Here is a 14,798-nt window from a genome sequence, read left to right on the forward strand (position 1 = left end):
CAAAAGACAGAAATAGTATTGGAGCAATTTATGGATAGACACACTCACATGAAGCTATGAACTTGTACAACTATCCTGGAAAGGAATGTGGTATTATGTAAAGAAAGTGACTAAAATGTCCACACCCTTTGATTCACAATATCCAATGTTAGACATATACCCCCAAAGAGCTCAATAACATAAAGGTCCTATATAAGTCAATATACATGTTATAGCAGCACTTTTCACGGCAGTAAAGATGCCCACGGATTTGGGAATAGCTAAACAAATTGAGGTAAATGAATGCAATGGAATATTATAGTGTTATAAGGAACAATGAATATGATGAATACAGAGAGACATGGAAAGATTTATGAATGGATACAAAGTGAAGGAGAAAAACCAGGAAGACTATATACAACTGCAAAATATAAATGGAAACAACAAAAGAATCAAAACTGGATATTACGAAATTACAAGGACCAACTCACAGGAAGGAGATTTCAGGAAGCATGCCCCTACCCTCCTTGCAGAGATGAGTGACTACAGATGTATAATACTGTAGACACTGTCAAATTATTTTGATACTTTGGTTAGTTTTGCTATCCTGGGTTTTTTTTTCTCTTTTTTATTCTTTAAGGACAGCTCACTTGGAATGGAAAGAGATAGAATGGAAAATGTAAGTAATATAAAAACAAAAGACACTGATAAATATTTACTTTAAAAATAAAACAAAAAACTATTAAGAGTGTAATAGAAGAGAGAAACAGAGCTCATTCTGCTACCTCATGTCTGCTAGATCTCCAACATATTATGACTTCAGTTTGAAGACCTGTCCATTATTCTTTTAAATCCCTCCATAATCAGAATATGTAATTAACCTCTGTCTGAATTCAGTTACTTTCTGTTTCGTTAATTTCTTCTCTGCATAAATTCAGGAGCCTCTTTGAAGTTTTAACCTGAAAGATATTTATTTTAAATGACCCAGAAGTACTACTGAGGACATTCAGAGTCTATCCAGGTAGGTTTAATAGTTATTTTCTAATGTAGATGAACTAATTTAACATGCCCTAAAGTTACTTCACCATCACACACTTTTTCTCCACCTTTGGAGAAAATGAAAGTCTTGTCATGTGCTGAGCCTTGATCTCCCAGAGACAGAAGCCCAACAATGAACAGCATCCTGCTGCTTACCATTGAGCACTTCTCCAACACTTTCTCCTGGAACTTCAAGAACCCTTCCTGAACATCAGGTTGGTTGAGCGAGAAAGAAAGGAAGTGAGTGAAGGGCTGTTTTCTTCTGAAACTCTCCACAAGGACATCAATTCGAGTTTTCGCTGAGATAACACCACCTCGTTGCTGGCCCGTGATTACTGTGAACAAATAGAAAAACATAAAGTGATGATGATGATGATAATTAGCATTTATATAGTCCTTTAAGGTCTACAAAGTATGTATGTTATCTCATTTGATTCTCAGAACAATACTGTGAGGTAGGTGCTATTATCCCCATTTTACAGATGAGGAAACAGAGGCTAAAGGAATAAATGACTTGCCCAGGGTTACATACTTAGTAAGAGTACAAGGCAGAATTTGAATTCAGGTCTTTTGGACTACATCACAATGCCTGCAATTAGATGTATTTTTAAATGGACCATTCTAGGATGTGTAAAATAGATAATATCTGATTGTGGCAATACAGAGCTAAAACTAATTAACAGGCCTTCCTCTTAATATTATTCATGTGTTCAGAGAATTTAGGATAGCAACAGTGCCATGGATTAGAAGACTTAACAAAATCAATCTAAGAAAAGTGAGACCACAAAGAGAATATCTTTGAGACAAGCTGGTTACATAGAAAAGTGTACAGAAGTCAGAAAACATTGGAACAGTTTTTCTGACGAAGCAAGATGAATAGGTCATAGCCACTATTTAAGCAGATGGTACACAGAACCCTCCTGACTCCACAACTTGCATAGATTGGTAAGGAAGAAAACCTAAAAGGAGAAAGAACTGAGAACAATTAAATCAATGATCCAGCAGACAGATCCTGGATACCACTTCTAAAGGCCTAATGATAATAATACCCTGAATAAAGGACAGGGATAGAAATAAGAATAGGGACTGGAGCTGTGATTTCACTAGTGTAGCACATTCCCTCTACCAACGCAGGTAACTCAGTCTTAGCTGCCTAGAGCATTGAAAGAATAAGTGATACATCCAGGTCACACTGGCAGTATGGGTCAGAAGCAAGCCTTAAACCCACATCTTCTTGTCTCCAAGGCCAGTTCTCTATCCACTATGCTGCTCTCTAAATGAAGATAAGATAAAGAACATTAAGACATGCAGGAAGATGCATGATGAAAACAGATGAAAGGTCAACCAGAAAAGAAGGCCTGTATTCAAACCCTGCCTCAGCCACATACCAGCTGCACGAGCACGGCAAGTGCCTTCACCTCTCTGGGACAGATGCGTGTTTCTTGGGGGATTTTTTGTTGGGTTTTTTTTGTAATTAATTTATTTTTAGTTTTCAACATTCACTTCCGTAAGACTATGAGTTTTAAATTTTCTCTCCTTCCCTCTCCTCCCCCCTCCCCAAGACGGCATACAATCTGATATAGACTCTACTTGTACGTTCATATTAAACATATTTTCACATCAGTCATGATGTAAAAAAGGGTTAGAACTAAAGGGAGGAACCATGAGAAAGAAGAAACAAAACAACAACAAAAAAAGAGAGCAGACAGTATGCTTCCATCTGCATTCAGACTCCAAAGTTCTTTCTCTGGATATGGATGCCATTTTCCCTGAGGTTGTCTCAGGTCAGCTTTGCTGAGACGAGGTAAGTCTATCAAAGTCAGTCATCGCACAATGTGGCTGTTATTGTGTACAGTGTTCTCCTGGTTTTGCTCTTTTCACTCTGCATCGGTTCATATAAGTTTTTCCAGGTTTTTCTGAAGTCTGTCTGCTCATCATTTCTTATAGAACAATAGTATTCCATTACATTCATATACCACAATTTCTTCAGCCATTCCCCAACTGATGGACATCCCCTCAATTTCCAGTTCTTGGCCAACACAAAAAGAGCCGCTATAAATATTTTTGTACACATGGGTCCTTTTCCCATTTTTATGATCTCTTTGAAATACAGCCCTACAAGCCCTACATTGTTAGGTGAAAGGGTATGCACAGTTTTATAGCCTTTGGGCATAGTTCCAAACTGATCTCCAGAATGGCTAGATCAGTTCACAACTCCACAATAATGCATTAGTGTTCCAATTTTCTCACATCTTCTCCAATATTTATCATTTTCCTGTTTTGTCATAGTAGCCAATCTGATAGGTGTGATGTACTACCTCAAAGTTGTTTGGATTTACATTTCTCTAATCAATAGTGATTTAGAGCATTTTTTCATATGACTATAGATAGCTTTAATTTCTTCCTCTGAAAACTGCCTGTTCATATCCTTTGACCATTTATCAATGGGGGAATGGCTTGTACTCTTATAAATTTGACTCAGTTTTCTATTTTAGAAATGAGGTCTTTATATCAGAGACACTGGCTATAAAAATTGTTTCCCAGCAGAAGCATGTTTCTAAGACTCTCAGTTGCAGAAAAGTGGTCAATCAGCATCAGTCAGTAGCTGAAGTTCCAACATACCGATGAAATGAGGGATCTCAATAAAAAGGAAGACTTAAAAGTATTAAATGATTAGGTACTCATATGCTTTACAGAAATATTTTCCTTTCTTTACAGGAATTTATAACATACTCAGTTAAGATATATGAGAAATAATGTAATGTATTTATTATAGCATATTTACCTAGGTCAACTATCCCAGGATACAAAAGTAAAGTTAATGCCCATTTTGTTGTGAAGAAACAAAGTTAAAAAAAATCTTTGCATAAAATATATCTAATAAAAGTCTGATATACAAATCATACAGAAATCTTACACAAGTATGTAAAATCAATAGCTTTTCCCCAACATGGTCAAATGGTCAAAGTATATGAAGTTTTCAAAAGAAGATTTGAAAACTATCACAACTATGTGACAAAATTGCTCCAAATCACTGACAATAAGAAATGCACACAAAAACAACTGTGAGGTTTCACCTCTCACATAGCAAATTACTAAAGACAACAAAGATGGAAACAGTCAATGTTTGAAAGGATAGAAGAAACCTCACTAATACACTTGGTAGAGCTATGAATTGGTCCAACTATTCTGAAAAAAAAATTGGAATTATGTCTCCCCTCTCCCCAAAATGAACTAAAATATTCCTATCCTTTGATCCAGAAATTCCATTGCTAGGCATATACTTCTATGAAGTCAAAGACAGATAAAGAAGCTTCACATAAACTAAAATATTAATTAAGGCACTTTTTGTGGAACAAAATAACTACAAGGAAAGTAGGAACTGACTGGATTATACCTAAGCAAATGGTGATACATTAATATAATGGAAAATTACTGTATAATAGGAAACATTCAACATGAATAATGCAGAGAAATAAAATTGACTGCTACTAAGTCAAATAAGCAGAACTAGAAAAATAATGTCTGTAATTACAAAAATGTAACAGAAATAACAATAAAAAAAACTCTACACAGTGACAAAGTTTGGCAATAGAAAATAGTTGAGAAAATATACCTCCTTCCCCTCATTGCCAAAGTAAAGGACTATGCATGTTGGGTGCTGCATATGCAGTCTGATTTGGTCAATATTTCAGCTAGTTTTGCTGAACTAATTTATTTTCTTTTTTCAATCTTGTTACAAAGGATGGCTTGCTATGAAAGTAAGGGAAAGGAAGGAATTAAATGTAATATGAAAAGCAAAAGCATCAATAAAACAAAAATTAAAATAAACTTCAACCTAGTCCAAGAATTTATACAGCTCAAAGTAGGGGGATAATGATTAGAATTTACCTGGGATAAGACCATTTGGAAAGCACATTTTGAAAGCCTACAGGTCCCTAGCCCAAGCTCTTCCTGATATTGGAATAATACAACACTCAATCTCCTAAGGAAGCAACAACAAATACAACCCAGACATTTCCTACAGAAGTGGCAGAGTCTGTCCCTAACATGAAGTTTTAAGTCAGGAAGCAGGCTGCAAGAATGAGCAAACAAAAACAGAATCTCACCATAAAAAGCTATTATGGTGAAAGGGACACTGAAGACACAAACCCAGAAGAGAATGACTTCAAAACATCTACAAGCAAATCTTCAAAGCAAAACATGGCTCAAGCATAATAAATTCAACTAGAATTCTTGGAAGAAATGAAATAAGAGTTTTAAAATTATTTTATAAGTGATTAAAGGAAAAAACTGGAAAAGAAATGAGGGCTATGAAAGAATTGGCAAGGAACTAGCTTGGCACAAAAGTTACAAAACCTTGTGTGAAAAACAAACTCTTAGAAAATTAGAATGGATCAAAGAGAAGATGATGACTATATGAGACACAAAGTATTAAAACAAGTCAAAAAAATGAAAAAATAGAATAAAATGTAAAGTATCATCTAGCAAAAAACAAAACAGAACAAGGAGAAAACACTTAAAAATCATTGTATTACTTGAAAACCATAACAAGAAAAGAGCCTAGATACCCTGCTTCAAGAAAACTTAAAATAGCCCACATCCCTTAGAAACAGAGGCCAAAGTTGAAATAGAAAGAATCCATCAAATCGCCTCCTGAAAAAAAAAAACCAAACCAAAATGAAAACTTCCAAGAATGTAATAGCTAAAATTCAGAGCTTCTGAGTCAAAGAAAAAAACAATGCAAGCAGTCATAAAGAATTTAAATACTGAGGAGCCACAGTAAGGATCATGCATGATTTAGTAGCCACCACTGGGAAGAAGAGAGCTTAGAATATGGAATTTCAGAAGGCAACCAAAAATAACTTAAACAGCAAAACTACTATTGGGAGAGGAAAAGAATGTGACATTTACACAAATAAAGAAAAAAAATAAAATTTCCAGAGGAAAAGAGAACTAGTGATTGAAAGGATCATGAAAGCCCTTCAGTGCCTTCTTGTCCACTGGTGGCTTACCTACTGCCTACAAGCACACCAGTACCTGCCTCACTTAATCCATCTATCTCTTATAGCTATAATTTCTTGTCTCTCCTCACTGGTTATACTGCTTGAGAAGGCTAGTCTGTAAGTGGTGCCTTTACTTCCATTCCTCTCACTCTTTTCTTTATCTCTGTAGTTTGGCTTCTGATCTCCTCATTCAACTGAAATTACTCTCCAAAGTTACCAGTAATCTTTTAATTGCCTCTCTAATGGCCTTCATCCATCCTTCCTACCTCTCTGCAGTCTTTGATGATGTTGATCCCCTCATCTTCTTGATACTGTCTTTTCTAGGTTTCTGTGATGCTGCCCTCTCCTGGTTCTCCTACCTCTCTGACCACTCCTCAGTCTCCTTTACTGGATTTTCATCCTGGGTAAACCCAGTAGTCTTGGTTGTCCCCAAGGCTCTGTCCTGGGCCTTCTGTTCTCTTTATTCACTATTCAGGTTGGTGATCTCATCAGTTGCTCCTGATAATCCCCAAAGCTACCATCCAGTCCATCTAGTAAACATCTTAAACTCAACATGTCCAAAACTGAACTTACTATCTTTCTTCCTAAGCCCTCCCCTCTTCCTAAGTTTCCTATTACTGTCAAGAACACCATCATCCCAGTTACCCAGGCTTATAACCTAGGGGTCCTCACCCCGAACTTCTTACTACTTCTCTATATCCAACCTGTTGCCAAGGTCTGTAGATTTCACCTTTGCAGCATCTCTCAACTATGCCCTCTTCTCTCTTCTGATACAGCTACCATTCTAGTACAGTTGCTCATCACTTCACATTTGAATTATTACAAAAGCCCACTGGTGGGTCAGTCTGCCTTCAGTCTCTCCCTACTCCAATCAAATGCTCCATTCAGCCACTAAAGTGATTTTCCTAAAGCACAGGTCTAACCATGTCACTGCCCTACTCCATAAACTCCAGTGGCTCCCTACTGCCTCCAAGGACAAATATAAAATGCTCTGTTTGACATTCAAAGCCCAAAATAACCTAACCCCCTCCTACCTTTCCAATCTTCTTATACCTTAGTCCCCAACACATACTTTTCAATCCAGTAACACTGGCCTTCTGGTTGTTCCAAACAAGACACCATCTCTCAGCTCTGGCCATTCTCTCTGTTCCACATAGCTAAAATGCTCTCCCTCCCCAACTCTGCCCACAGACTTCTCTGACTTCCTTTAAGTTCCTCTTTTACAGGAAGCCTTTCCCAATTCCTCTTAATTCTAGGATCTTCCCTCCATTAATTCTCTCCTATTTGTCCCGTATAAAGCTTGCTTTGTATGTATTTGTTTGCATATTGTCTCTCCCATGTGGTAAGCTCCTTGGGGGCAGGGGCTGTCTTTATATCTCTTTATATCTCAAGTGCTTTGTACACTGTCTGGCACATGATTAATAAACGTTTACTGACTGACTAATTGTGAAAGCAAAGAACTGAAAACAAAGTAGATGTCCATCAAATGGGAAATGGCTAAACAAATTACAGTATATGAATATAAAGGAATCTTTCTCTCCTATAAGAAATGATGAATGTGATAAACCTAGAGAAATATGGAAAGATATATATGAACTGTTGTAGAGTACAGTAAGCAGAGCTGAGAAAACAATATACAAAATGATAACAACAATATAAATGGTCAGAACAATCATACATCCCCACAAAACAAATCAAAACTGAATGCTGTAAAATTATAAAAAACAACCATGGCTCAAAAGAAAAGATGAGAGAACACACCCAATCTACTCTTTCTTGGAGATAAGAAGAGGTGCAAAGGTGTTGCACACAGCACATGTTTTCAGACTTTTTCAGTCTATTGATAGGTGGTACTGATTTTTTTCCTCTTCTTTTTCTTTTTTTTTTTTTGTCTTTAAAATATATTATTTGTTAAATAAGATGACTCCTTTGGAGGGAAGAATACCAGGCAATACTATGATAACATAAAAACTACATGAAAACAACCACAGAACACTTCATACAAATAAAAAATGGAAGAAATATTAATTCTTCATAGATAAGCCAAGTAAATACAATAAAAATTAATTCAGTGACACGTCAATCAAACTACCAAAATATTACTTTGTGGAGCTAGGAAAAATAATAACAAAGTTCCTCTGGAAGAACAAAAGATCAAGAACGCAAGGAAAATGACGTAAGAAAAGGGGTTTAGAAGTACCAGATACCAATTACATAGCAGTAATTATTCATATGATTTAGTAGTCTATGAAACAGAGGTTGATCAGTGGACAGAGAAGGTAAACAATATAAAGAAGCAAATGAACACAATAGCCTCCCTCATATATGATCAACCCCAAAACACTAACTCCTGAAGTTAAGACCTACAAGGCAATAAATATTTGATTAAAAATCATAGGGAAACCTAGAAATTAGTCTGCCAAAAACTAGGTATAGATCAATATCTCACACGGTATAAGCTCTAAAAGCATACATGACTTAGACATTAATGGTGACCTCATAAACAAATTAGAGGAGCAAAGAAGAAATTATCCTTCCTTTCTAGGTATAAGAGAAGAGTTCATGGTCAAACAAGGGACAGAGAGAATCACAGAATTGATTACATAAAATTTTAAAGTTTTTACACAAACAAAAACCAATGCAGCTAAAATTAGAAGGGAAACAGATAATTGGGATGGGGGCAGGGAAAGAATCTTTGCAGCAAGTTTTTCTGACAAGAGTTTCATTTTCAAACTATATAAAGAGTTGATTCAAAATTATAAGAATAAGAGCTATTTCCCAATTGATAAATAGTCCAAAAGATACAAATAGGTAGTATTCTAAGGAAGAAATCAAAGCTATCAATAGCTATGTAAAAAAAAAGTAAAAGAAAAGCTCCAAATCAGTAAAAGAGAAATGCAAATTAAAATGACTCCGATGTTCTACCTCATACCCATCAAATTAGCAAAACTGACTAAAAAGGAAAAAAAAATGTTGGAACAGCTATAGAAAAACAGGCACATTAATGCACTATTGGTGGAGCTGTGAATGGCTACAGCCATTCTGGAAAACAATTTTGAACTATGCCCCCAAATTACTAAACTATGCTTATCTTTTGATCCAGCAACACCATTACTAGGCCTAGACCCCAAAAAGATCAAATAAAGAAGAAAAAGATGCATATGTACAAAATTATAGCAGTTTTTTTTCTTGTGGTGAAAAAGAATTGAAAGGAGGAATCAATTGGGGAGTGGCAGGACAAATTAGGACATAATGATGTAATGAAATATTACAGTGCTGTAAAAATTGATGAAAGGGACAATTTCAGAGAAGCCTAGGAAGTCTCCTATGAACTGACAGAATGAAGTAAGTTGACCTAGAAGAACAATTTTATATACAATAACAACAACAGTGTAAAGACAATTTTAAAAGCCTTTAGAACTCTGATCAACACAATGACCAGCCAAGGAATCCAGATGATCCATGACGAAACTCACCTTTTGAAAGAAGGCAACGAACTAAGGATACAGTTTGAAACACATATTTTTTAGACTTGTCCAATGCTTGAATTAGTTTTGTTGGACTATATTTGTTACACATTTATTAACTATTTCTTAGAAGGGTTTGATGTTTCTTGTGTTCCTCTATGAGGGTGGAGGAAAGAAAGAAAACAGGTTTTTGTTACTTTTTAAAATCCTTAGTTTCTAAAAATGACAAAAAAGAATATAGCTACATTCAGCTGGATGTACCTTATTTTCACATATATACAAAAGTAAGAATGACTGTTAACACATGCATGCTAAATCTCACCAATTTCTCCTTCCATTCCAGGTTTAGGAATGTTAATAGAAGTTCGAGTTTCCATTTCTAGTTTCTTTCTGGTCTCACCTTTCTTCCCAATTATATATCTACAACATAAAGAACAATTTAATAGTGATTAGAAACTAATTCAAATGTTTGCAAAATAGGTGGCTAAAATGTTTTAAACCAGAAAAAGTGTCATGAAATCTTGTTTCATTCAACATCCTAAACTCTGTATTAGTAAAGAAAATCAACAAGAGACAAAAGGTCTATAATAGATAAAACAGAATAATCTATACACAGATTTCAGATAAGCCTTAAAAACATGACAAAGCAGGATTATTACCCTGGATCCAATTATTGTCACTCTTGAAGATCTAGCCCCTACCTTACCACCTTCACAGGCCCCTCTGTGTACATACTGAACTATCTTCCTTCTCCATTTGTGCTGTAGGAAGATGAGTAAGTAAGGTATGGCAGGATTTTCCTTTATAACCTCAGGCTCTAACTTATTGAAAGTCAGTACAGATGCCAGATACGAGAAATTGGAAAAATATTAATAACAAAGTTGCATGAAACAGTAGAACAGAAACTCAGAGCATATGAAGGATTATAAAAAAAGAAAATGTCAGTGAAAGAACATAAGGAGCTAGGTGGCACGGTAGATAGAGAGCAGGGCCTGGAGTCAGTAAGACCTTAGTTCAAATCTGGCCTCAGACATGTACCAGCTGTGCGACCCTGGACAAGTCCTTAGCACAGTGCCTGTCACATTGTAAGTACTGCATAAATATCAGCTATTATTACTATGATAAGGCTGAAACAAAACAAAACAATTCTGTGCTACTTCTCTGCCTCCTAGGATAGGCCACCTTGTATTGTTATTTATTAATTATGTATGCCTTCTACCTCCCCGCTCTTGACTATGAGATGTAAGAGGGCGAAGACTGTTAGACTACTTTGTGTCCTCAACACCTACCACAAAGCCCTGAATATGATGAGCATTCTACATATGTTTATTGACCTTGATAATGAAGCTAGTACTGAAATACCAAAGAAGGTCAAAAAAAGAAAATGGTGTTGCCTCAGGGCCCCAGAACCATGACAATACACAATATTCCCAAGAAGATGGCAATAGTTTGGACATTTTGGAATTTACAAAAGAAAGATTTGATAATGTTCTTTTCTCTACAAAGAAGTGTGTGTCTAAAAAAAAAAGAAATATGTGTCTATCTAAAGACTTAAGAGGTAAAGCTGATATAAATAGGCTTTGACCAAGAGAAGGTGTAGTCATTAAACAGATGAAAAAAGAAAGGAACATAGGTCAGAGATTAGCAAACTCATTTAGCCTACCACCCCCTTTTCAAAAAAAAAAAATTACTCAGCACCTCGCCTGGGGGTAGGTTAACTCTTATTTTTATTCAATACCCCCCAAATGCACCCGAGGCAACTATCACTCCCCCATACACACGACACCCCCCCATTTCACCCACTTTGAGAACCTATGCTTCTAGGTTAATAATCATGCAAAGAATAACATCAAAAACCAGAAGAACATTATACTTACAGACACACAGTATCTGCGATAACTAACTTTGATAGACTCAGCACTTCTCAGCAATACAAGGTTCTAAGACAGCACCAAAAGACTCATGATGGAAAAAGCTATCCACATCCAGAGAAAGAATTACTGAGTCTGAACGCAGATTGAGGCAGACTATTTGCTCTTTTTTTTTCTTTTTTGGTTTTGTTTCTTCTTTCTTGTGGTTCATTCCAATGGTTATAATTTTTCTTTATGACTTGACTATTGTGAAAATAAATTTAATGTGAAGGTATATGTAGAACCTATATCAGATTACTTGCCATCTTGGGCAGGGAGAGGAGAGGGAGGGAGGGAAATTTGGAACTTCAAAACTTAGGGAACTGAATGTTGTAAACTAAAAATAAAAAATAAATTAAAAAAAAAAGAATTACATCAGGAAAGAAATTTGTCAAAAGACTTACATGATAGTTTTCCTTTTCTAAAGAAAAGACTTTTATTTCTAAGATATCTAGTTTAGAGGAAGCTCAAAATGAGAAAGATGTTTACCTCACAAAAAAGAAATCTCAAATTATCTGGCATTCTAGAATACTAAATTATATTTATAAAAATAGTAATAGGCAAAGTAAATATTTTAGTGTTTCACAGATAATATACAGGAGGCACTGGAGTTTCTGGACTCCAGCCTCTAACAGGTTCACCCTTGATCTGGTCAGATAGGAAGTCAGCTTTGGAGGGGTTAATAATCTTACTTTATTCTAGTCTAGTCTTCTCAAAAGGATTACTGATAATGGGAGCACTAACTCCTATATCATTCCCTAATCACCCCTCTCACAGGGGCTGGTGAGAAGGGGGGGCAACTACCCCTATGTCTCCTTGAGGTCAATAGAGACAGGCACAGCTCGTGCGCTCCCTTAAATCCCCTCAAGCCTTGATGGGGGCCGGTCAAGGCCCACACAGGTTCCCCTATGGGTTCCCCACGGATTCCCCCCTCACTGACCAGTGCTCACTTGCTTTATAGGGCAACAGACAAAGAAGGCATCTTGCCAACATTAAGCTCAAAGGTTAATTAGCAATACTGTCATTCTGCATAAGTGTACTAAATATCACATTATGTCACCTTTATCTCATAGTCCAGCCTCAGTAAGACTGTCTATCACCATGATTCTAGGAATTTCTATCTAGGATCCTTAGGGCTATTCTGGGAGTTATTATCTAACACCTGGAAACTAGACATTGCCATGGCCACGGATCCTGAGAAATTGAACTCTAAAAAGGATAACAAAATCCTCCTTACATATTAGTATGGCATACTAGATTTATCAGTGTGACTACTATACAAAGATTAGAAGTTATCTACAAAGATGGTTCTGAGAAAAGCATACTACCCAGTGCTCCAGAAGAGATGTTTTGCATAACTATGAAGAAGTCTGCATCAGAAAGAATGGTGGTAATGTAATGCTCACTCCCAGAACAATGAATACAGGTAAACTAAAACATAATTAGCCATTAGGTATCTCAGATGAAATGAAAGTAGTAGGGAAGAATCACAGTTCTACCTTCTGCCATGTTTCCCATGAGCAGCGATTTACACAAATCTAAACAAACTTACTTGAACAGTGGACTAGGGACAGCCACTGCACACTGAAAGCCTCTCTCCGTCTGCTCCACCACACAGGAGTCACTGAGTTCTTCTGAACACTCCATGGGCTCTACATAGAGACAATTAAATCTTTAAGAAACTGCATGGACAACAAACCTTTTCCCCATGTTCACATTTTCTTTGTTTTATTTTTTTAAAGCACAGCACAGCTTATTCCAACTCAGTCTGCTCAAGGCAAAAGTCAATAACATACAAATTGGGGCCATGGGAAAATTCCTACCAAGAAGCAATATTCTCTTTATCATCTACAGGAATTGGTATTTCTGCAAGTGAAGTACAAAAGGACAAAGGGGGTCAGGGGAGCAAGATCTACAAGGCAACTGCTCAGAAGAAGGAATCCAAAAGAGGTACCTCAGAAGCTTTAATGCCAAGAGGGCTATAGATGCTAAAGAAGGACTAAATATGGGCCATGAATCAAAAATTAGAACAGATAGAAAGGGAAGATAAATAATGAAGATATAATAAGGTGATTTTTTTTTAGAAAAAAAGTACAGAAAATGAAATTTTTGAAACTTAAAAAACAAAAACTGAAGGGGAAGAGAGAAAGAAGGATATTATTTGATTATTGAACTGAGATGGGGAAAAGTGAGGAAGTGAATCGATAAAAGCAAAAATGAAAAATGAACTAATAAGCAAAACTGCAAAATTAGGGAAAGGAGCAACAAGGGGGTAGGAGGGTTTGAGGGTAAACAGAAGACAGCCAGTGTGAAAAGTGCAAGAAACAAAAGAAGGAATTCTTTTTCCACAGGATTAAAACTACTCCCAGCTTTGCCAGGATGATAGCAGGGGTGATAATAAGACGTAAGTCAGAGGTAACTGTTTCTAATGGGAGCTGTGGCCTAGCAGAACCAGGCTTTTGATCAAGTAAAAGGTCAGAAGCTTGCACACATGCTTAATAAGCTGTTTAATAATTATCCAACACACCCCCAGGGTGGTGCAAGCCAATTTAAATGCACATGCGATGAATGACAAGGGAGGGGGAACATATCAAGGAAGAGAACATGAAATAGGCAGTTGAGAAAATTACATCTAGCCAATGGGGGAGAAGGGGGAAAATCTGAATCAGGAACAGGAAATAAATAGCCTTGCATTTGTCTGAGCAAGTGTGCTCTTTAGGGAGTTACCCATTCACGATGAATAGTGAGTAAAGAATCCTGAGTCAAGAAGCAATGAGTTCAAGTCCTGCCTCTGACACACTGGCCTCTCAATGTCCCAGGAAGTCTCCTCACCAGGAGTGCACAACAACGATTTCACAGGTCCAAACACACAATTTATACAAAACATTCTCCATACTGAGGAAGCTAAGAGTCTTGAAACCACCTTAGGCAGTAAATTCAATTTCCTCATCAAGTGGAATGCAAGCTAGTTTAAAAGATAAGTTCCTGTGCAAAACATTATGGAGGAGGGTGATGATGACAGAGTGTGGTGGGGAAAAGCCCTGAACTTAAAAGTTATAGAATCTGTGCTTGAATCCTAGCTCTGCTACTGACCACCTGTGAGACCTGAGGCAAATCACTTAATCTCTCTGAGTCTCAAATTTCCTAAATTGTCAAGGAAGTTGGACTGGATGAGCTCTAGAGTCCCCTCCAGCTCTGAATCTATGATACTAACAGAATTATTTCACAAAGCAGTGGAGTGGAAAACCAGCCAGCAGAAAGTGCAGCACTGAAATCCAAATAGCAAAATTATCCTAAGAGCATTTACAGAGGAAAACAGAAGGGGAATAACATAAAAACAGAAAATGGAACACATCTGCTAGCAATTCTATACTCCCATCAAATCCATAACCATTTTT

The 14,798-nt window shown here is 36.6% G+C and overlaps 1 protein-coding gene across 4 annotated transcripts in view; it reads right to left on the reverse strand.

Moving 5' to 3' along the window:
- The window catches only part of ASCC1 (activating signal cointegrator 1 complex subunit 1), a 131,627-nt gene that overhangs the window by 107,098 nt on the left and 9,731 nt on the right, over positions 1 to 14,798 (reverse strand). For all 4 annotated transcript variants that reach the window (XM_036734666.1, XM_036734665.1, XM_036734668.1 and 1 more), the window contains exons 3-5: positions 12,953 to 13,052; positions 9,813 to 9,910; positions 1,174 to 1,352 (exon numbers count right to left, since the gene is read on the reverse strand). In XM_036734666.1, the coding sequence (XP_036590561.1) occupies positions 1,174 to 1,352; positions 9,813 to 9,910; positions 12,953 to 13,052 (377 nt within the window). The remainder of the gene's footprint in view (positions 1 to 1,173; positions 1,353 to 9,812; positions 9,911 to 12,952; positions 13,053 to 14,798) is intronic.

Source organism: Trichosurus vulpecula, chromosome 8 (genome assembly GCF_011100635.1).
Source record: "Trichosurus vulpecula isolate mTriVul1 chromosome 8, mTriVul1.pri, whole genome shotgun sequence".
Classification (NCBI taxonomy): domain Eukaryota; kingdom Metazoa; phylum Chordata; class Mammalia; order Diprotodontia; family Phalangeridae; genus Trichosurus; species Trichosurus vulpecula.